At 35.4% G+C, this 22,759-nt stretch overlaps 1 protein-coding gene across 2 annotated transcripts in view; it reads left to right on the top strand.

Annotated features, from left to right (window-relative positions):
* Positions 1 to 22,759, top strand: part of MAN1A1 (mannosidase alpha class 1A member 1) — a 136,422-nt gene that overhangs the window by 32,692 nt on the left and 80,971 nt on the right. For both annotated transcript variants that reach the window (XM_052680413.1, XM_052680500.1), the window contains exons 2-3: positions 413 to 509; positions 11,993 to 12,108. In XM_052680413.1, coding sequence (XP_052536373.1) covers positions 413 to 509; positions 11,993 to 12,108 — 213 coding nt within the window. The remainder of the gene's footprint in view (positions 1 to 412; positions 510 to 11,992; positions 12,109 to 22,759) is intronic.

Here is a 22,759-nt window from a genome sequence, read left to right as displayed (position 1 = left end):
GACTGAAAACTCCTGTGAATTGCTCTTAATTTTGACCATAAAAATTTCTGCTGTAGAATAAGCAACAACAACAAAATATTTCCATCATTTTAAGAGATGTATGCTTAAAGGAAATGAAATCATACTTGTATTAATTTATAACATAAATTCATTTATTAAATATTGTTTATTATAAGTGTGCAAATACCAGTGACCACATAAATCCGGCAGACACAGAGCTCTTGTAGTAACTACACCACTAGCATCCAGAGAACACGCTCTTGTGCAAATATTTTACAGTTCTAATGCATAGAACATGAATTTAATGAAGCATTGAATTAAATATATTTAATTTTGAGAATATTGTCAAGTCAGTATTTGCTGTGGCTTCTTGCAAAATCAACATTATAATCCTGCTTTTGTTTCCCTACAGATGATGAAATATGCCTGGGATAATTATAAGCGTTATGCATGGGGATTAAATGAACTGAAGCCCATATCTAAGCAAGGACATTCAAGCAATTTATTTGGTGAGTAGAGTGTATTTTTGTGCTTAGTGACGTTAGCATAAGACAGTAAATCAGCTAAAAAGATTATAGGTGATAAACAAGTGTTCTTTCTAGCCTTTGTGATGCAGTGTGGTGTTTCTTGCTTATGTTATGTATAGCAAATAACTATGAATGAAGATGATGCTGCGACTTATAGATTTCCTTTTGAATGAGAATAAATGAAGTATACATCATTGCTGCATGATAAAGAAGTAGTTTTGTTGCATTAAACACTGCTCTGCCTTAAAACTTTTCATACAAAGTGGAACTCATTGGCACTAGAGTCCATAAGGATGAAACAAAAAATACAAGGTAGGACAGGTTCAAGAAAGATCTTGTACAAGAAACCAGCGTTATTTACTAGATACTCTCTACAGCCATGAAGGTAGTTGAAGCTCTTTGTGGTTCTCTGGAGTTTTATTCCTGAGAATAACACTTGAAGAAATTTGTTAATCTGTGTCAGTCAGGCTCCTTTAGCAGGCTGTTTTTCTTTCATGAATATAACCATTATTTGGACCTTTAAAAGTTACACAAGGGATGTTTAAACAACACCCAAGTTGTTATCAGTTTAGAACAGATATGGGGCGGAAAAAGCTCCAGCAGGAAAAGCACACTGCAGAAATCCAGTGTAATGAGGCAAGACTTTTTACTGTACAAGTGGGACAGAGGTTTGGATAAACAGCAATTGAAGGGCAGCAGCATTCTGTGAAAGCTTGAGAAAGCAGTCCTACAAATCATCATCTTTGGTATTCCAAAAAAATGATCAAACTGTTTGACAGCAATCTTTGTATTCAAATAAATTCTGTTTTCCAAACAGAAAGCTGAAAAATGAACTAATTTCTGTAGCTGAGGAAAAGTCAATATACTATGTTGATTTTAAGAGGAACTTATTTTGTCGACTGTGTGGAAAAGATAGCTTCAAGTGGGAACAGTTCCTAAAACAGCTTAAATAGAGCACTTATCAAATTCTCAACTATATTTAGAAGTTGCTAGGAGACAGCAGTTGTGATTATGAAAATAATTGTGAAAATACAACATCTACACTGGTGTTGCTTCACTCCTTGTCTACCTAAGATGACATCCAAAAATGTTACTAGGTAATTATTATACAGTTAAGTATTGGATTTTAAATGTTAACTGGTTACTTGAAACCAAAGTACATTAGGCTTCTGTTGTCATGGGAAAAACTTTTTTTTTTTTATTATCTTCTCTCACAGATAGTTTTACCATTTAATATCAGATATCAATAACTGTTTAATGCAATCCTGATTGCTTTATTTTCTTGGAAGAAAACAGAATGGTACATTATGTCTTAAAAATTAAAATGTTTAGTTTAATTGGCATCAGAAGCAGTATAACATCTGAAGTGATTTGAGTTCATAATGATGCCTCATGGATTTTTGGAAAAAGCAGTAGGAATATTGACTTGTGAAATTTTTAAATGGAAGTGCTGCAGAGGCTGCACAAGAGTAAGTCTTCAAGGCACTGTTTTAGTGTGTAACAAGAAAGTGTTGGGTTTGAAAATAGAATTGCATTTAGAAGAATAAGAGCCAGAGTTGATCTAATTACAGATCTCTTCCTCATCGTGGCCTTCTAGAATTATTACTATTTCCTATCTCCTTATTACTGAGGAGATTTCCTTAAGAACGTCTTCACTCTTATTGATCTTGGTGGCAAATCAAAATAAGTATTTGTTCCCTTTCTGATTAATTGCTTAATGAAATACTGAAGAGCAGCATATCTACAAGTCATTCTGTTTCATAAGCTACCCTTTCCTGGGTCTGTATTCTCATTTTTCTTTTTCTTTCCTTTTCCTTTTTTTCCTTTTTTTTCCTTTTCCTTTTTTTTTTTTTTTTTTTTTTTTTTTTTTTTTTTTCTCCTTTTCCTTCAGAAGCAAATCCTTGTTTCTGTAGTATTGTTTTCAAATCACTAAATCTAGTCTGCACCTTCATGTATGAATTCTACTAATGGCTTTTCCATTTTCTTAAAGGAATAAATACCTAATTGTGGGTATCAGCAGGTTCCCGTGCTGTGGTTCAGTGATGCTTAATGTTGTGTAGGCTGCAAAAAGCATAGTTCTGACACAGAAGGGGAGAGGGAGCTCTTTTCCAATGTTGTTGCTTCTAAGTTTTTGAAGGTATAATGGAATGATAAGGCACTTTGTAAATAATCATGGCTGTTGTCTTGAAGGGTCTGAAACATGAAAATAGCATGAGACTTTAACAGGTGTAATTGTACATAGATGTGACTGTTAGTCAATACCATCATGAATTTGGCAACTTGTTTAATGCAATGTGATACTATTGTTAGGCTAGGAGGACAGGGAATACTGCCAGTGGGATCATGACAGGAGAAAGCTGGGTAGAAGCCCAGATAGTTCTGACCTCCAGCTCAGATTTTGATGTTGCTGATATTCTGAGCAGCATAAGTGGAGGATAGAGGGTGTATTCAATAAGCTTGAGGAAGTCTTCAGACTGAAGGACATTCACGTGAGAGGAAGCAAATTGTGCTCCTATCATGCGCACACTCAAAATGACGTATCTTTTAAGGAAAGGCTTAAACATACATTGAGCTGAAATATTTCTATTTCAAGATGAAGCCAAAGCCTCATACTTGCCTCTGACTGTTGAAAGTCTTTTTGGGATATCCATGTAATGTTTTGTTTTCTTTTTAACTGTCACTTCAGCTTTTACTGTGGTATCTTGGCAAGTAACTAACATTATTGCAGGTTTTTTTGTTTACACCAACAATGAAGAATTCAGTTAAAATAATATTAAGGCAGAAATGAACTGACAGTTGTTGTCTCGGTAGTAATTTAATAGTTGAATTCCATGAAGTTAAGTGTACAACTGCCTTTTAGACTGATCAAGTAATTCAGAATAACTGAATTAGTTTTGTGCTTGCCTTCTACACTGATATGTTGATATGTCTAATAATGGTTCTTTATAAGTTGTAATTATTCTTTATAAATCTTTTAAAATTGTAATTATTTTACATTGTAGAATGTAACCTCTATACAAATTAATTTTGTTTTATTAAAAATTTTATTAAAATTAATTATTAAAAATGTATTCTTGAATTTTATTTTATTTTAAAAAAATACTGAAGAAAGTGGAAAAGTTGCAATTGAATGATGAGCTATCATTCACGAAGTGTTCTCTACTAATATTAAAACCAGTGAGCGCTGCTTGTAGAGAGCTTTCTCTAGAAAAAAACTCCCTCAAGTGCTCTTGAGCTTTGCTAAAAAGCTTTTATAATTATATGTAACTGTATTTTCATGTACAGTAGTCCAAGTTTAGTAATATTTTAACTTGTGGACATAGTATAATTAATCTCTTCTAATGAAAAGGTACTTTTTCTGGAGGGGTAGAAAGAAGGTAATAAGTACTCAAACACTATGTGGCTTAGAACTGAATTTTGTAGTTTTCAGAGTATTGAGGTTTCACAAGATTTTTAAAGCCTCCCAATATTCATATTCAAAACTCTTTCAGTGAATACCAATGCATATTTTTGAGCTAATATTTTATTAATATTGTTCAAGAAATTTAATTTTGCATGATTGTAAAATAATAACTGAATTTAAATTGAAAAGCTTCCAACATTTCCCGTCCTCACTCATCTTCACTGTTGCTGCTGAAGTCCTTGAAATTATGAATTCCACTATGCAATTTTAGTTATAGAAGTCAGCCTGACTCCTTTGGAAATAAATTAATAGAAGTTTCTTTAAAGAATAACATCATCAGCTATGTGGATGAATGGCTCAGCCCATCTGTGAAAGGAGGTCATGCTACAGAACTACTGTTTGTTGGTTGGTTTGTTTGTTTGTTTTTTTAAGGTGGTCATTATGAAGGCAAGGAAGCTTATTACCTTCTCAGATTTCCAAAAGTCTTTTTTGGGGCTGTTAATGGCCTTTTGAAATACTCTTCCAGTAAGGCTGTGGCCATGCTCCCAAGTTACTTACTGCAGCCCTGGGAAAATTAAGTGAGCAGAGTGGCAGTTCAGCAAGGATAACAAGTTACCCAAGGCAGTTAATGCAGTGGGAAACTGCAGGCAACTCTGTGAAACCAGACAGATTCTGTGAGAGATGATAATTCCACTTTAAAATAGCAAATGGGATATAGATACTAGATTTGAACTGATAAATAAGTGGCATGGGAGATATGAATCTAGTTAAGCTCAAAATAGATATTAAAGATTGGAATTTTTTTGGTATAATATATGGAGGTCCATTAAGAGTGACACTGATGGAGTGAATAAGGATTTGTTTCTTATAGAGAATACTATCTTTTGTGTAGGGTTGAAATATAAATGAAAAGCTGGCATGTTCAAAACAAGCAAAAGAAGAGGGTTCATTACAAAATGTGTGGCTGAGTTGCGTGAGTGCCAGAAGCAATGCAAATGCCAATGGCTTCCCTGGAAAATAGGTGAGACAATGGAGGAAAAATTCCAAGAGCAATTAAATAGACAGCAGAGCTGGCTCTAGACTAAATAAACCTACAAAATACTGGAAATAGAAGAGCATTCGAGAAATATTACTGCATTGTTTTGTGTTGTGTGCATGAGGAGCCAGATTTGTTAAAATATATGTAGGCTTTTTCTCTCCATTCTGGCCAGCTGGTAACAATGACTGAAACTGGAGACGTTGCTAGGAGATTGCCAGCATCTGGGTACATTTCATGTTTTGGCATGTTAAATCTTAATAATCATGCCCAACACTTCAAATTTCCTTTATTTAAAGGAAAAAAAATTCCGCCGCCTTAAAAATCTAAGTCAGTTTTTGAAATGGTGCTTTAAGAAACCTACAGATCTAGTCAAAATCTTAGTTTTGTCAAATCTGTATGTCTTTTTTTTAAACATTGAGAATAATGTAATTTAAATTTTATTGTACATTGTGTATGCTGTTGGAAAGAATTAGATGTTTCATTGATACTTTTTTTCTTGAATTTAATGCTACAAAATATCCAATCTTATTTCTCTTATTAGACAAATCTAATCTGCTCATAATGCCTAGATTAATAAAAAAAGATGTGATATTATATTTCTATTTTATTTTTTTTTTGGCTGGAATTGTAAGTATAAACTGAAATATAGAAGGAAGAAAACAGCAGAAAACATCTTCAAGTTTCTTCAGCTTTCAATAAGGTGATGAAACAAGTTTGCCTTAGTGGCTGAGAAAACAATGACAGTTCTGAAAGATCAAGGTGGGGCTCAGCATAAATTCAACATAGCTATGTATAATTTTTTTTCTTTTCCACAGTAGTACAAAATAGCCATTAACACAGTTCTTCTGATAGTAATTCAAGAAAACTGTTCTCGCCCTTTACTTGTGTATGCTGAGTTTCCATCACATTAATAAATATATATATATATATATGCATATATCACATAGTAATTTTCACATTTCAACTTAAAAACACAAATATGTCACTTTTTCTGGAAGAAAAAAACAATGTTCTACTCATCTTCTCTGTGTATGCATGAACAAGAAGTTCTAGTTTATTATGCCTATTGGACAGTAAATTATTACAGGTGAGGAAGCAGATGTATATAATGACAGGAGGTCACTTCATAGGTCATTCCATTCCTCTCAGTTTTGCTCTATGCTTTTCCCCTGTTTTTTTCCATTCCAAGTATGATACCATGTCAGAAGGAATAAAAGCACTTAATTTTGAGAAGGATAAGGAGAAGGCCATATCTCTGTGTAGTTTCCACTATTTTTTTAGGAAATGCATTAAGACAGATTTCTGAAACTTCTCCATGTAGTGTTTTCTTTGACATGCTTGGAAATTACACTTTTTTTTTTATCTGATTCACAAAAATGCGTGCAAATATGTATGTATGCATGTATATTATCCAAATGTATTTGGTGACAACGAATGTGGGTGTTCTGGAGAATAAAAACTTCATATGTGAGGGCTGGGAGGAAAATTGTGAACACATTATTAAATTTACCAACATGCGTTGTTTCTGGCAACCTGACTGTATGCTATATTTGACTCTCCTGGCAAAAAAAAAAAAAAAAAAAAAAAAAAAAAAAAAAAAAAAAAAAAGCCTTATCTAAAAGCCTGAGACCGACAAATAAACATTTCTCGGCCTATCCTTCAAACAGCTTGGCCATGAGCCAGTTGAGTTTCTTAAACTGTGTGGCCACATATGCTCTGTCACAGAGCTGTCATAATAAGCTTTTCTTCCAAGGACAGCAGTTCTCCCTGCACTATCTCCCTGGATACTTGTATGAAGTTATTCATCCTGTGACCACACTTTTTTTTTTTTTTCTTAGTCTTCTCTGCTCACTTACTCTGGAGGCGCTACTCCGTTCTCTAGTGTATTCTAATTTTCTTAGTTGTGTGTATGTAGCTTTGTTGGGTTTTAAAAAGAGAATTGTTAAATTGACTTATTGCTTACTATGCAGGGACAATCTAAACTGCTCTGTTTGTTCAGCTATTACAAAATTGTAGTTAATTAGTTGTCTTGAGTCATCATCCACAATTGTAGCAGTCTTTTTCAGATTCTTCCAGATCATTGTTAAAGTTACCACCTTGTTGAACTTGAAACGATATTCTTTAGATACTGCTGAATAGTCCATCTTCAGTTACGCATTGACTGATTTCTTTCGCTTTCTTGTAGTTCACTATCTTGTAGGCTATTTTACATGTTCTCTATTAGTTACTTAAATGGAAGAAGTGATGCTGTTAGTATAGGGGACAGATAAATGCAGTAGCAAGTTCAACAAAGGAAGTAAAATCGTGGTTGTTTCACCCTGATGGACAGGTAAACCCCACAACTCTTTCTCATCTCCCTCCTCAAGGGAAGAAAAAATGCAATGGAAAAGGACTGAGATAAAGACAGGGAGTTTATTCACTGCTTCGCATCATGAGAAAAACAGACTCAACATAGAGAGATTAATGCAATATATTGCCTATTACTAACAAACAAGAGAAATGAGAAACTGAAAGTAAGCTAAAAACACCTCCCTTCTTCCCACATCCATCATCTTTCTACCTCATTCCTCTGTAAGTCATGCAGGGGAATGGGAGCTGTGGTCAGTCCATAACGCTGTCTATCTGCCACTACCCCACAGTCTACCCCTACTCTTTGTGGGATCCCTCCTGAACTGATGCCATGTGGGCTTCCCATGGGCTGCAGCTCTTTATACACTGCTGCAACACATCTCTGTACCACAGACCTTATTATCCAGGAACTGAATAATCATGGGTTCCCATAGATAGCAGTTCTCCCAGCCCTTCTACCCCAACATGAACCCCTCTTAATGGGCTGCAACTCTGGCCCGGGGCTGCTCCAGCAGGGGCTTTGCATGGGTTGTGGCCTCATTCAAGCTACATCCACTGCTGCACCATGGGTTCCTCTATGGCTGTACTTGAAGATCTGCTCTGTGTGGAGTCCATGGGCTGCAGGGGCATAGCCTGCTTCACCACGGGTCTCTCCTGGTCTACAGGGAACTTCTGCTCCACACTTGGCGCTCCTTCTGCACTCATTCTGCACTAGCCTTGCTTGCTTGCTCTTATCTTCTCTCTCAGCTGCTGCTGTGCAGTAGTGTTTCTCTTTCTTCATTCTGTTCTCACAGAGGCGCAGCTGTTGCTCATAGGTCAGCTCTTGCAGTGATGGGTCCCTTTTGGAGCTGGCTATGATCTGACATGGAGCAGTGCTGGGCTCTGCTCACAGAGGTCACCCCTACATCTATCCTGATACCAAAACCTTGCCAGGTAAACCCAAAGCTAGCATATATCAGTATTTGTTTTGGAGTTTTTGGTAGAGATTGTGTTTCACTTTGGTAGACCTGTGCATCTGGTTATCATTTTTATTATCAATTATTCGCTTCAAGCTTACATTTTATGAATTTCAGTCCATTTTCTGTACCCTGAGTATAAAATATCTTGTATTATTTGCTAAATAAATACATAATTACTTCAGGTGTACACATTTACTTGAAGTATTACTTCTGATAGTTTCTTTCTGCCTAGGTCAACTGTGGAATGCTCACTTGAGGATTGCAGCTTTGCTGCACTTTTTTTGTAAATAGATGTTAATCCAATCTATAGCTGTTCTTTAAGCATATAACAGGACAGTTGTCCTGTCCAAATACTATGTCTTATGAAAATGAGCATGTAATTTAAACGCGTAGGAATAATCTTTGTTTATCGTAGACCTTGACTTCTATGTAATTTCTTGAGAATATTGTATAGAAGTTAACAAGACTGATAACTCTATTTAATTATTTGTCTGATGTGCTCTGAGAAGCATAGCATATATTGGCTTGTGAAATATTTTAATTCATAATAGCAAAATGATCATTTAATTTCGTTATTATTATTATTATTTTCCTCTTCTTTGTCTGACTGGCTATAGATGAAGAACTACACAATTTCCTTAATGCTCTTAAGTTCGGATTATCCTGTTGGCTAACTTAGCATAAACTACAGTTGCTTACAAGTCATAACTGGCTTCTAACTGGCTCTCAAACATCCCTCTCTGTGTTCTTTTATCTTTTCTCAAGATTGTTGAAGTGTAACTGTTTGAAACAAATTTAACTATTTAAGTCTGATTATCTTCTGAAACCTTCAGAATAACGGATAAGATTTTTTCAAAAATATACTAGAGACTCTCCCATTCTTTTCTCTCTGCTCAGAAGGGATGTTTCTACTCAAAGTAGGCCACACTGTGGTTCTGTGTATCCCAGAGCCAGGAAAAAGTAAGATGTGTGCAATTCCAAGGGCAAGTTCTCAGTAAGGTTGAATCCTCTTCTGACTAAGTAGTGAGTTGCAACTCAAGCTCTAGACCTTAAAATTGAAAGTGTGACTGGAGATGGTATTGGCTGTTTTACAGAGTGATTACCAAAGGAAATGTCACTGCATTGAACCTGTCAAAATCCACTTAAGGAAATCAGGATTTTTCTTCTAGGTAGAGCTCAGTTGAAAAGTTCACTATGAGCTGCTTTTGTATGTGTGTAATCACTAAATATGTATAGTCTTTGCGAAAAGGTTCTTGACCATGTTCTCTAGCAGTTTTCTGTACTCATTTTCTCATGAGCGCAGTAGAAGTATAAGTTGCTTGAACATGTTTAAGGGGATGAATTTCCTTTAGTATGCGAGAAAGGCAGTCATGTTCCAAGTAAGCTCTGAGAAGACAGTATTCACTTGTTACCAAAGTACGCTGCAGTTTTATTACCGGAATATCTGGGAGAATATATAGATGACTTTTTTTTTTTTACAGTAGGAAAGGGACATTCCAGAAACAATGATAGATGGCACAAGTAATCAGTAACTGCTAAAACAGATAAATTGTCTAGTTTTATTACATGTATGAAATAACTTATAATAATCACAGAAATATAGAATGTCTTAAGTTAAGAATGGACCTTACAAATCATCTAGTTCCAACTCCCTTGCCATGGGCAGGGTTGCTACTTACTTGATAAGGCTGCCTTGATCAATTGTTACCTACTATTATATTTCTAAGAGGATAAAAATGGGAAGTTATTTCCTGTCTGCAATCTCAAGCTGAGAAAGTAATGTCAGTCCTGTTATACAGAGACCTCCAGTCATTCCTCCATTTCATGAGGAAGGAGATTTACCACAGTGATGGTGAACTGTCATGGTTTTGTGATTTTTGTTATCGGTTTTCCATGTTTCCATGTTAAAATCATGTAGTGCATTGGGAGTTAAAGTGTTAATGCTCCAGTTCTGGATACCGGTCCCAGAAGAGAAGAAGAACTACATTCCCCAGAAGACTGTTTGCTGTGCAGTTATCATTTCTGCTCGGGGGAACAGATATAAGATATAAGGCTCTGTAGATCATCTGACATTCCTTCTTTAGATCGTCAGCCTCTCCTTCCTGCTGCTTGTCCTGACCGCACGCGTCACTTCTCACTATTGTAAGGCCTACAGCTTTCAGATATTCTCATTGTATTTAGTTTATTAGTTTCAGTTCTAATTATATTATATTATGGTGTGTTATCTTGCATTCCGATACCGTATTTAGTAAATTAGTTTGTTTCTCCTCAGATTGTTGCCACTGTTTTCAGTCATTTAGTGTCCCCTGTTTCCCTTTTCCAGAGGTGCGGATTTGCAAAATCCCTCTGCCCCACTAGCCACAGAACCCAGCCGAACCAGCCTGTGAGCCGTTGACATGAACACAAAAGAATTCACTGAAATTATTAACTTCTAAGTCAAATATGAATAATTCAATCCTGATGCATGGCAAAAGTTTACAAACCCAAGCTTACTTTTTTCTCAAATGTCTCAGAACTCTGTTCAAATTCTGTGAAGTTCTTTGCAGCTACTCTCTTGTTATTTACCAAAGGATATCTATCTCTGATTGAGTAATCAATTATCCACCTGAGTCATTAGCTTTGCTGGTGAAAGAGGGATTAGATCTAAAGACTTTCTTTGGTTTTGCATCCTAAATTATTTTGCAGGTATAAATGGTTACTTTTGTGTCTAGGGTCTTCTCTGAAGATTATCTTAATAGTAATTTGCATTAATTATGAAGATTGCTGGAGCTAAATTCATAAATTCCAAATTGAATAAATTGGCCCAAACTGAATTCTGTACAGTCTTCAGTAAATAGGAAACTCTTTCTAGACAAAATGCTGTTTTGAGAAGGTTGTCATAAATTTCAAGGAAACATGGGAATGTCATTTGGGATCAGTTCATTTTCTTCTCCACCTTCCACAACAGTCTTTTAGTACAGGATCATGAACACATATTTAATGCATACCAAAGTGAACATATGGGTGATGCTTCATTTTGCAATCTTACTTGAAGGCTGAGCTAAACTGACTGTTATCCATTGATACAAAAGAGGTAGAAGGACACTACTTGCACAAATGCATAGAACTTTCTCTAAAATTCTTCATCTGACAGTCTTCTAAGCTGAGAAATTCAGATGTACACACGATTACCTTTGCTCTCCATAATGGTATTATGTGCAGGCTATGTGATGATGCATAATATCAGAGAATTTTTTTTTTCAGAGGGGATACTCGAGGAAGGACTGACTAGCCTAAATGAAATGTGATCATCGCTTATCTGCTGCTTAAATTTTTGTGCGTTATTGGGTATAGAGTATAAAAATACAAAGCAATTATTTTTTTCAGGATCAGTCATTTCTCAATGAGATTTATTATCTTCTGTGAATTGTATTTTACAGTGAATGATTTTATCAGTGTTAAAAAATGCAAAACGATGGCTGAAAACGCAGTGCATTAGAACTACTCTTCAAAACAGACTTAGTGGAAGAACTACTTAAATATTGTGATATAGTGTAGCAGCATGGAAATCAAATTTAAGGCTCTGAATTACTAGTTGCCCACTTGAATGCCTATATTTCTCATTTTTATTTGGATTAATTAAAACTGGATTTTGAAATTAGAATTAATTTGAATTAATTAGATTTAACTGAAAAGCTTCTGTTGGAAAGTAAGTCTCTGAATTTATTTATTTCAGGTAACATTCAAGGAGCAACAATAGTGGATGCCCTTGATACACTGTACATCATGGAAATGAAAGAGGAATTCAAGGAAGCCAAGGAGTGGGTTGAAAAAAATTTAGACTTTAATGTGGTAAGTAGTGTTAATGATTAATACTTAATGGTTTGTTTAGTATCTAAGAACCAACTGAGGACTGGATTCTAGTGTTGCAAGTATGATATCTGGCTACAGCATTTAGATTATCAATAGCTAGAACCTAGCAAGAAGCAGGAAAGTATTGAACTTACTGCACTGCCTAGTGGCAGTTTTTCAGTTTGAAAGATTTATGTAGACAGGAGGCAATGAACTGAAGCAAGGAAAAGGTAATAAGGGTATCATTGTAAAATTTGCAACAAACTTTTAAATGTTTCTGGATAGAATTATCGGGACTTCAATGCAAACATTATTTATTATCTACATAAAGACTTAATAATTTTTCTTTCTGAAATCTTCCATAAGTTAGACTTACATTAAGAGAAGGCTACATGTAGCACATAATCATTTAAATTCCTTTGAATGTTCTAGTAAAGCTCAATCCCGTGACTTATACTGAACTCAGCTCAGCTCAAACTGCTTTAGCCACATGAGGCACTAGGTCATTAAACCTGCATGTACAAATCATCCTATTAACTGGTAAGTATGCACTTGAGAGTTCATTTATAAAGCTTTTATTCTTGAAATGTTCTTGCACAGAACAGCTAGAGCAACTATAAAACTTCAGTTAAATTGAGAAGGGCTGGTCGTGGCCCTTTTTTTTTCTTCTTTTTTGTGGGCATGAGCATGTAATATAATTATTGGGTGCGGGGAGATAATGGAGTAGCTACACTGCTCAGAGTAGTCCCAGTAAAGTACAAAAAGCATTGTAGGCACAGCACACTGAGCTCTGTAAATCTCTTGTAGTAAAGGTGCATCATGGTAGAAACACTTTCTGCAAACAAAGTACTCTTTCTAATATGTAAAAGTCATGTTTAATTAGCTTCTCTTACATACTTGAAAATAATTATCAATTTAAGAAAGAGGCGTTAATAAGAGAGGATATTATATAGTTTATATAAGCAGCAATTTAGCGTGCATTTATATTTATGTTAATGATGTAAATACAGAATATTAAACTGTGCTTCTGAGTAGCATCAGATGTCTGAACAACACACTAAGTATATCCTCAGCGTAAGAATATTTCTGTAGAAATTTTTATAATGTAAGATTTTTTTTCTTATTAGCTTAGCATTAGGAACTAAAAAATGTAAGAACAAAATATCATAGAAAATAACAATCTCTTCTTTAAAGGGAAAACTGAGCTCTGCTTGGAGGAATGTTCTAAAACCCTTAAAGTTTACATTAATAACATTAAAATCATTATTTTTTCAGAGGTCTTGCTATTTTTTTTGTTGCAAACTTCTTATAGGTGGTGCTGCCTACCGTTTCTGCTCCTCCTACTGAGGAAGACTAAGTCAAAGCTATAAGATTTCTGTCAAAATGTCTGCAATTTTGTATTGCATTAGTCAGTCATTGTAGTAATCCAACAGATTTACCAACACTACTTTACAGATAATAATGTAATGCAATAACAGTATCTGAAATAACTGTCCTGAGTTCAGCAGCTTGCATAGTGTTTTCATAACACTTCATAGTCATACAGAGCTGAATTGTTTTCCCAAGTTAGAGTGAGGAAATTAAAACAAGTAACAAGTAAAACAAGTAATTTGTTATTACTTTCAACTTTAATATTGGTCACATAATCTGTTTGTTTAATGACAGAGTTGTCTGAAGCTACTTGTTTAGTTTTCCATTTTAAGTTCCAATTTCAAATGCTGTTTTGTATCTCTGTCTTACAGTGAAAAGATGGAAATTACTTAATGCGAAGTACACGGGGCCTTTTTCTTTTTAAGTGTTTAAAGTGAAAGCATAGCCATGTTTCTGGCATTATCAAACATTTTCTGCTTTAATATTTTGTATATTATTACTGACATGTGTTTCATAAGCCCTTTTCCTATGAAATTGATTTGGTTTTTAATAACTGACACATAGACCTACCTTTAAAAGCTATTTATTAGAAGCATTATAAAACATTTCTGGTTATTTCCTAGGCAATGACTACTTAATAGGCATTTAAGCAAGCATATTTGACCTTAATTTGTATAAATAGGATTAGATTTTCTATACATTAAATCTTGGAACTGCTCTTTCTAAATCCTTAAGATATTTTTAAAAAAATCAGTGAGTGTAATCTGTGGTAGAATCTTTTGTGTTTGTATTCTAGTGCAATGCAGCTGGATACTGGAAGCTATCTTCTCTAAAAATTAATAATACTTCAGATACTCGGTGTATGTCTTGAACCATTTGGCTAGCAATATATCATTCTCATTATGCGGTCATAAAAGTTTCCAAATTTCACTTTGTAGTGTAGCTATTAGTTTATCTGCGCAGAAGGACTTTTTAGAATAAAGATGTCATAGTGGGAAATGGCATCATTACTTCACATTAGATTTCAGTTCCTCCAATAAATTTTCTGGCTTCTCTGTTTCCTTTCTTGAGAAAGATAGACAAGTTTCAATTTAGGAAGAAAAATTCTGGATAAGTATATACCACTCCTCCTGGTAAACTTGTGAGTGAACTTGTTTGGAAGCGACCTCATTTTGCAGTACAATAAGCTGAGGCTGTTTTCATTAGAACCGGAGTTGGTTGCTCTTTGTTTTTGAAACTGAGGTATCTGAGCATTGCAGTGCTCAGTATCTATGCATGTAACTACTGAAATTCTTTGTATTTGATGCCTTGCTGAAGTTTCAATCAAGCAAAATGGTTATTTCAGAATTTGCATGTTCTTGTTCTGTTGATATTTTAAGAAATGTAGATATACTCGGACCTTTAGAAATATTTGACATTTAGCAGTGGATAAATCCATGACGTTTGCATCATAGAGGTGTGCTATGTTTTCTATTAAATAGCTTCACGTGTGTGGGGATGTGTCTTTAATCTTCAGTTAATAAAAGGTATGCTCTGACCTCAGCACATGCTACAACTGAGGAAAAAAGATGCTATATTTTACAGGACCACTAGGGAACTTGACTGTTTCCTATCTATAACTACACACTTCTCTGTGCTTCTCTGTCTTTATTTTTCCCTATTTGCTTTATGGCATGCACACAAACAAAGCACTCATAGCTTTCTGTAAGAGTTTCTCTACCAACAGCCAACTTGTACTTCAAACCAGGGAAGAAAGGCTATCAGACTGTGGTGAAGCAAAATGAACTGAGCCTTGGGAAAAGAGATTACAAGTTAAATAAAACATACGAAGGGTTCAGGAGCCAGTAAGTAGCGGTGGAGGAGCTTGGCCGTTTGGCACAGCACTGGAGGTCTAGGAGCTGTTAAGGAATAGAATTGATGGCATTTCACTACTGTACCTGAACACTCAATCTTCTCTAGGATGAGAGGCTAGCAGATCTGTCTTCCTACTCTGAGTGGTGAGGCAGAGGAACCAGCAGGAGTAGCATGGGGAAGACTCAGAGCTGGAGGCTTGCTTTTGTTCCTCCTCTCTGTTATGATAGAAAGATGGAAGAGGTCTGTAACTAACTGGATGCAGAAGATGAAATTAGTCTAAAGTTCTGGAGAAGGGAGGGTAGCTCAGCCTCCACACTTAAATGAAGTGCTCTCTAGCCATGCTGAACTCCTTCACCTCAGAAAGATGAACTTGCCTATTCTGTATATTGGGAATGATCTTTGACCAGTCATGCCTGGACTGGAACAATGGGGACCAAAATCTGACCAGAAAGTGCTAACAATGAAATGTGATGTTGAACAGTGCTTAGATTCATGCCTTGACCTGTTTAGCATTCTGAAGTGGGTGAAATGAGGCAGGACCAGAAAAGGTGTGGAGCAGAAAAAAAAGAGCTTGTTTGGGCAAAGAGAAAAATTGTTTCCTGTACTAGAAAATTTCTCAAAGCTGAATTTGAATCCTGACTAAAATAACTTCCTTGCTGTTTTTTAGAGTACTTTGCTATATTTGCCTCATCTCGCTCTATTTTGGCCAAAATGGAGGATGATAAAAAGTTAAGATTGCTTACTCAGATGGAAAGAAGAGGTCTATGCAGTAGATCTGTCTATGTGGATAATTTGACTCTAATTAACATTTTATGTGAGCACTGAGTTGTTGTGCATTATCTATCTCATCCAGGATACCTTTCCTTCTTAGCTTCACAGGATGCATCTCTGTAGAAAAGAGCTGAGGCTGTGCTGTGGGAAAAGTCTTAAGAGCTTTTCATTCTGTACTGAGTTGGGGAACTGCCTGAAGAGAAGGGAATAGCTAAAATGACAAGGATCAATTAAGGCTTCTGTCCTGCCAGCAGTCTTAAGCAAAACTGTTTACAGACATTGGTCACTATCTGATCTTATAAACCATCGTGAAGCTTGAAGGCTTTGCTTATCGTATGTCTACTTTTGGAAACTAGAAAAACGTTTAAGTACAAAAACTTGAAATTACATACATCTCTGCTGCCATGTGCACATTAACATGCCCCTTTTCCAGAATACCAAATATTACTTACATTTAATTAACAATGCTTTGTGCATTTACGTTTAGTTCAGAAGTTCTGTAGCATGGAAGTAAGTAATAAGACAAACTTTTAGAATGCAAACTGTTTATTTCAAACTTCAGCATTTACAAATTTTAAACCTACTGTGCTGAAACTGTAGACATTATGACTGGGGAGTAATTACTTTTAACAGTCCATAATCTGAAGTTCTCTTTTGGAGACAAATGGATTTTTTGCACTTCATTCTTTTTTTCCCTTTCTCTTTAAATGAGAAAATCAAAAAGATTCCTAATACAAGATAGCTTTCCTTCTACAACAACCATGTGTGAGAGGTGCAAGTAAATGGACTTCAACTATAATAGGTCAGTGAGGAGACTTAAGAAAGGCAGCATTTGAAGATGGTTTGTGTGACTATTTGTTCACTAGTTTGCCATATAACTCTAAACACTAGACTTCAAAGTGACTTGATTTTGTTTTGATTGCAAAATACTGTTTTGATAGGTTAAAAGGAGATGTTGGCAGATTTGTTATTAAATGCAGTTCTTTTTCTGCTAGTGTTCATAACAGTGTGACTGTTTAAGGTCTTACTGTTTGCTGGTGTGGGTATACAGCAGTAAGCTTAAAACAGCATGCTGTGTAGTAATAAGGCTTTGATGCTTGCAATAAAGGTTGCTAAAATTGCTTCCCTTGTGAATGGGAACTGAGTGCAAACTGCTAACAAATTTCAGTTGTGGACTATGAATTAAACTTTCTTTCTACAGTTGCAAGTAACTGGAATGTTGTTAAATTACTGTAGATTAATGTAAGCTGTTATAATATTCTTCATGTCTGTTTTTCACTTCCTGGACTGCTTGAAAATGCCAAGTTTTGTTGTTGTTCCCAACCTTTGTGTTTAAGTGCAGGAATATTATTACTCAATAGCAATCTTTAACTACAAATACAAATCATTTCACTTGAAACATGGTCCCTTTCAGTCTATTTTTTCAGTCTAGAATTATGTGCATTATTCAGTGTTGTTCAGTGCAGGGTCCCTGGAGTTGTACTGTATGGTTTGTTAACCTGCAGGATACAGGTTGTTTGTGAGGGATGCTTGTACAGTGAGAGATGTGTTTGTGTGTAAATAACTTTTCCTTGTACATAGAAATAATATATGGAAATGCACATGAGGTGGCCAAAATTTTATTACACTCATAATGACACAAGAACAGAACTGATTGTGAAAAAAAAGTTGGGAATTAATCTGTCCAATGACAAAGACTGAAATAAATTGTTGGTAGGATTGAAGCCTTATTTGGATCTTTATGAAAAACAGGAGAATGAGTTATTTAAAAAATACAAATTAAGGTGCCCTGATTATTGTGAATATGTTCACCAGCATAAAGGCACACAGTAATTTCCCTAATTGAATTGTGAGTGACAGAGCAACTACCAGTGCCAATGAGTGCCGGATGGAAGCTGATGCTAGATAAATAAAATTCTACTTCAGTTGTTGTGTTATAAGTGAGGGTTACTTCCCATGAGAAAACATAGATAAAAACTATCTTGGCTTTGATCTATAACTGTGGAGAGGAAAATTTTCAGGAGAAAGGTATGCTATGGAAATGGTCCAGAGGATGAGATTACTGATCTGTAGGAATCTGGAGCACTTGTGTAAGACAAGGCTCCAGGAGAGCCCATCTGACAAGTAGCATTTTTTACATGTACACTGCCTTCAGCATTAAACTCAAAGACAACTGGTTGAAGCTTCTGATGGAGTCCAGGTTACCATTGGCCTTCTGAGCTGCAATAGCTCAGTGCTGACTTCTGTTCAGTTTTTCAGCCAGGACCCACCTTCAAGTTTATCAAGGTCCCTCTGGATGGCTTCACTTCCTTCTAACGTGTAAACCACACACTCAGCTTGGTGTCATTGACAAGCTTGCTGAGGGTGCACTTGAGCCCATTATCAATGCTTTTGATGAAGATATTGAAAAGTACCAGTGCCAAGACAGACACCTGGGGGACACCACTTATGTCCAGGTGGAGGCCTGTGATATTGCCATTTACCACAACCCTCTGTCTTTGACCTTCCAGCAAACTCCTTATCTACCAAATAGTCCACTCCTCAAATCTGTATCTCTCCAATTTTGAGATTAGGATATCATGGGGGACCATGTCAAAAGCCTCACACAATTCCAGGTAGATGACATTGGTCACCTTCCCTTTGTCCACTGATGTCAGACACATATCACTCTCTCATACATCTATATATTTTCAGAATACTTTGTAAAAGGAGAGCAGCTAGAGCAAGATGAATCTGCATAGTAACAGTGAGAGATAAGCAGATGTGCACTGACAAGGTTATATCAGATATTGTCTTACACAATCATGTAATCTAAATGAAAATACTCATGAAAAGGCTGTGAAATTAGAAGTTAATATCTATCCAATTGGTCAGTGCCAACTTCCACACCTATGAACATAGAAAGGAACATCATAGTCATTTTAAAATAAATACATCCAGTTACTGCTCCTTACAGAAGTCCTATTAGATATAACAGAATTAATTGAAACATTTCCCATATCAGCTATGTGGTGATACAAGGAAGGCTTGAAGGAGAAATCTGAAATTTGAAATTAAAATAACTTCTGGTTTCTTCAGCTGAAGGAAAAAAGTAAAAACCTTGGGAGATAAAGATAGTGGTTTTTTTCTTTTACTTATAATATTGTTAAGCTGTTTAGAAGTTATTTGTCTACATCTGGATCTGAAAGCAAAATAAAAAATAGCATTTGTTATTTGGGATTTGACTTCTGAGTAGAAGTATACAGACTTGTGCATTTCTGTATATGAATTATGATTGAAAACATGAAAAGATAGTGATGGATAGGTTTGTGGCATTTTAAACACATAATAAAAAAAAATCAAACCAAAAAGATGGATGAAGTTGAGATAGCAGTAAAATTCAGAAAAGTTCAATTTTCTCAATAGGCTACTTCTTCATGTGAGCATTTCATTTAGAGATAAGTGTTTCTTTGATATGAAATTACACAACCTCTAACCATTTTGCAAATTACAGTAATCTCTGTGATTTCCAGATTTTATACTACTAGCCTGGTATAATGAGTTTAAGAGTAACTACCTTATGAAACATAACAGCTTTCAAATCTTCCTTTCCTTTCCATTTCATTCATTATGTCTGCTTCAGCATCTTGTATAAGGGTTTCACGTGAGGATTTTGACAAAGGGTCAAGGATGTGTGCAAGTGAAGTATTGGAAAACTGCTAACATTAAAAGAATGATTAGTTTCAAGAAATGTCTTGTAAGATCAACACTTCAGCAAACATGAAGATTACAGTGCAGTTAATCTTTGAAGTTCAATAGTAAAATCTTTATTCACATTGTTTTGTCACGGGAAGTTCAGTCTGGATATTAGGAAAGTTTCTCCACTGAGAGGGTGGTTAGGCATGGCAGAGACTCCCTGGGGTATTTGTCATGGCCCCAAGCTGCTGGAGATCAATAAGCACTTGAACAGTGATCTCAGATGCAGGGCTTGAATTTTGGGTGATCCTGGGTGGAGTTGGGAGCTGGACTTCATGATCCATGATCCCTTCCAACTTAGGTTATACAAGGATTACTTGAAAGTGTTCTTTTTGTCTATATCTGAATTCTAGAAGCAGATGTCAATATGTATATACTAACCTTTTCCTAACGGGCCTTTGTGTTCCTTGAAAGATCACAATAATTCTGACTTAAATGGCCATTGCATGCAGAAAGGTAGAATGTAGGGTTCTGGAGACAAAATACTCAGCTCATGTGTCACTTAATTTACTTGGAACAAATCAAACATTAATTTCATTCAGTTCTTGTAGGAAATGGAACAATCTGAGATATCTCATGAACTCATTCCCTTGTCTAATATCTGCCTCTTTACAGCTTCAACTTTCCCACATCAAAGAAAAGTTTTTTGCCTGTGTTGAATCTCAGGATTGTAATGGAAAGAACATTAATTTCTGAAGCAGTCTCTCAAGTAAAATACAAATTGTAGGAGTTTCTTGAAGGGATAAGGGTAGCTCAAGTTCCAAGGAAAAGCTGTCCCTGCTACACCTTTAATCATCGTGTATTCTGAACAGCCTTTTTAAAGTCAGACCAGCTCTCTACAAGCTATTGTCTGCACTGGATTTCATTAACATAAACATCCTAACTTATGCTCTTACATGGGTAGCTGGTTTAGTAGCTGAACAGCTGTACTAGTTAGTTCAGATTTCTAGGAGATTTAAATATTTTTGTATTTATATCCCCAATGTACTTTGATAAGATTAAAAAAAAAAAAGTGCGTAGAAATTTTGCACTAGTTAAAGCTGAACTGAATGCTTGTTTAAAAGTGTTTCATTCTACATCTTGCTGGATTCACTGACACAGAGTGAATACTTCGAAGCGGAAATATCAGTTAAATTTTTGTACTACAAATTAAGTCCAAAGAGTGTAAGTAGACAAATATTGTGAAAGGAGTAAAAGAGGAGAATCTGCAGAGCTTTAGAACCTTTAAGATAGATAAACAAGGAAAAAAACCTCTTCTGACCAGTCTTGTACACTAGAAAAACCTCCTCAGTTGGCAGTCTCAACACGTGATGTACGCTGTGTGCTCTCTATAGGTAGAGCTATGTGACTTTGATTATTTGAATTTTACTTGTGTGCATAAAAAAATGAACAACGTGTGTGTGTGTGCATACATACACAATATGAATTATATATAAATCAGAGGGATTCTATTAATTAAAATATATTCTCAGTTTTTAAAGGAGGAGCTGCACAGGCGATTTTAAAGAAGAAGCTATATACTTAAGGATAAGTGAACAAACATCATAGCATGTCAATGAGTGTTTTCTGAAGTCTGTAGCTTAACAACTGATGAACAATGAACAACCCTTTGTAATGTGCTTAGATACCTTTACTTAAACAAAGTACCATACATACTGAAAACTGAAGAAATATTTCTAATAAGTAACAGTGCTGTTTTCATCTGCTAAGGTAGTCTGCTAGAGTTTCAAATCCATAGAAATAGGAGGCAAATTCTTCCCTCCTGTTTAGATTGACATCTGAACATTTAAAATGGAGAAAATAACTAGATAAATGAGAAGAAAGCCTACAAGCAAGAAGGAAATATTGCAGCTCAACCATGCATTGATTTCTACTGAATACAGCTATAGAAACAGAAAAATAACTGGAGAGAAGTAAAAGAAACACATGAACGTCAAATGCCTTATTTTTGAACCTGAAAGCTTAGAAGGACAGTGCCAGTTTTCTACAGAGGTGCAAAAAATATAAGAAGTAGAATTACATTCAAAAGCTGAAATGAAGACGCTTCACTAGACTAGTTTTTCAACTAAATGTCTCTTTGATGGATCAAATCATAGAATTGCTCAGGTTGGAAAAGACTTTCAAGATCATCAAGTCTAACCACAACATAACCATACTACCCTTATTCTCACAACCCATTGTATGTTGTACACTGATATAGAACTAGAATTTATTTGGTCAAGAATTGGATAAGGTAGTGATCATAAGAATGAGAATCTTCCTTTAAATTTATATTTTAAAAGACAAACAAGCATCTGCTTTTCAAGTGATTTAATGGCTGAATCTCTACTGCTGAGAAACAACAAAGGCAGTTTGTGTAATTGGTAAAGACCAGGCCAGCTTGATAAGATCTGTATTTATCACAGTGAAAGATTATCTCCTTCCTAGTGAGTTGATGCCACGATTACATATAATTAACTCATTTTCACATTACCTACAAGTCCCACTTTAGAATAATCTGCATTTAGAATGAGGTAGAAATATTCTTGATAAAAATATTCTGACCAAGAACTTCTCATATGATGTCTGAAACAAGATGGTGAGAGGTGAGGTAGTGTGGGACGAATGATCTGAGAGAATATTTTGTATGTGAGTTCTGAATTGCCTGTAGTCACTGGAAGTACTCACATATTTGGATTTATACAGTGACTCATATCTAAGTGGAAAAGAGGAAAAGATAAGCTGTATGAGAATAATTGAGGTGATATTTTATTGGAGAAGGAAGCACTCTAAAATGCTGTAAGTTATAACGTTGGTTTTCCCTATGTATTTTGTGATTTTCCTCCTGCTGTTCTGATTCAATGCATGTGTATGTACTTAAAAAATAAAAGAATTCTTTTTCTACTGTAGCTAGAATAACCACTTTATGTAAATATAATCA

This window comes from Tympanuchus pallidicinctus, unplaced genomic scaffold, assembly GCF_026119805.1.
Source record: "Tympanuchus pallidicinctus isolate F22 unplaced genomic scaffold, pur_lepc_1.0 scaffold1, whole genome shotgun sequence".
Classification (NCBI taxonomy): Eukaryota; Metazoa; Chordata; class Aves; order Galliformes; family Phasianidae; genus Tympanuchus; species Tympanuchus pallidicinctus.
This window is presented reverse-complemented; position numbering and strand designations above follow the sequence as displayed.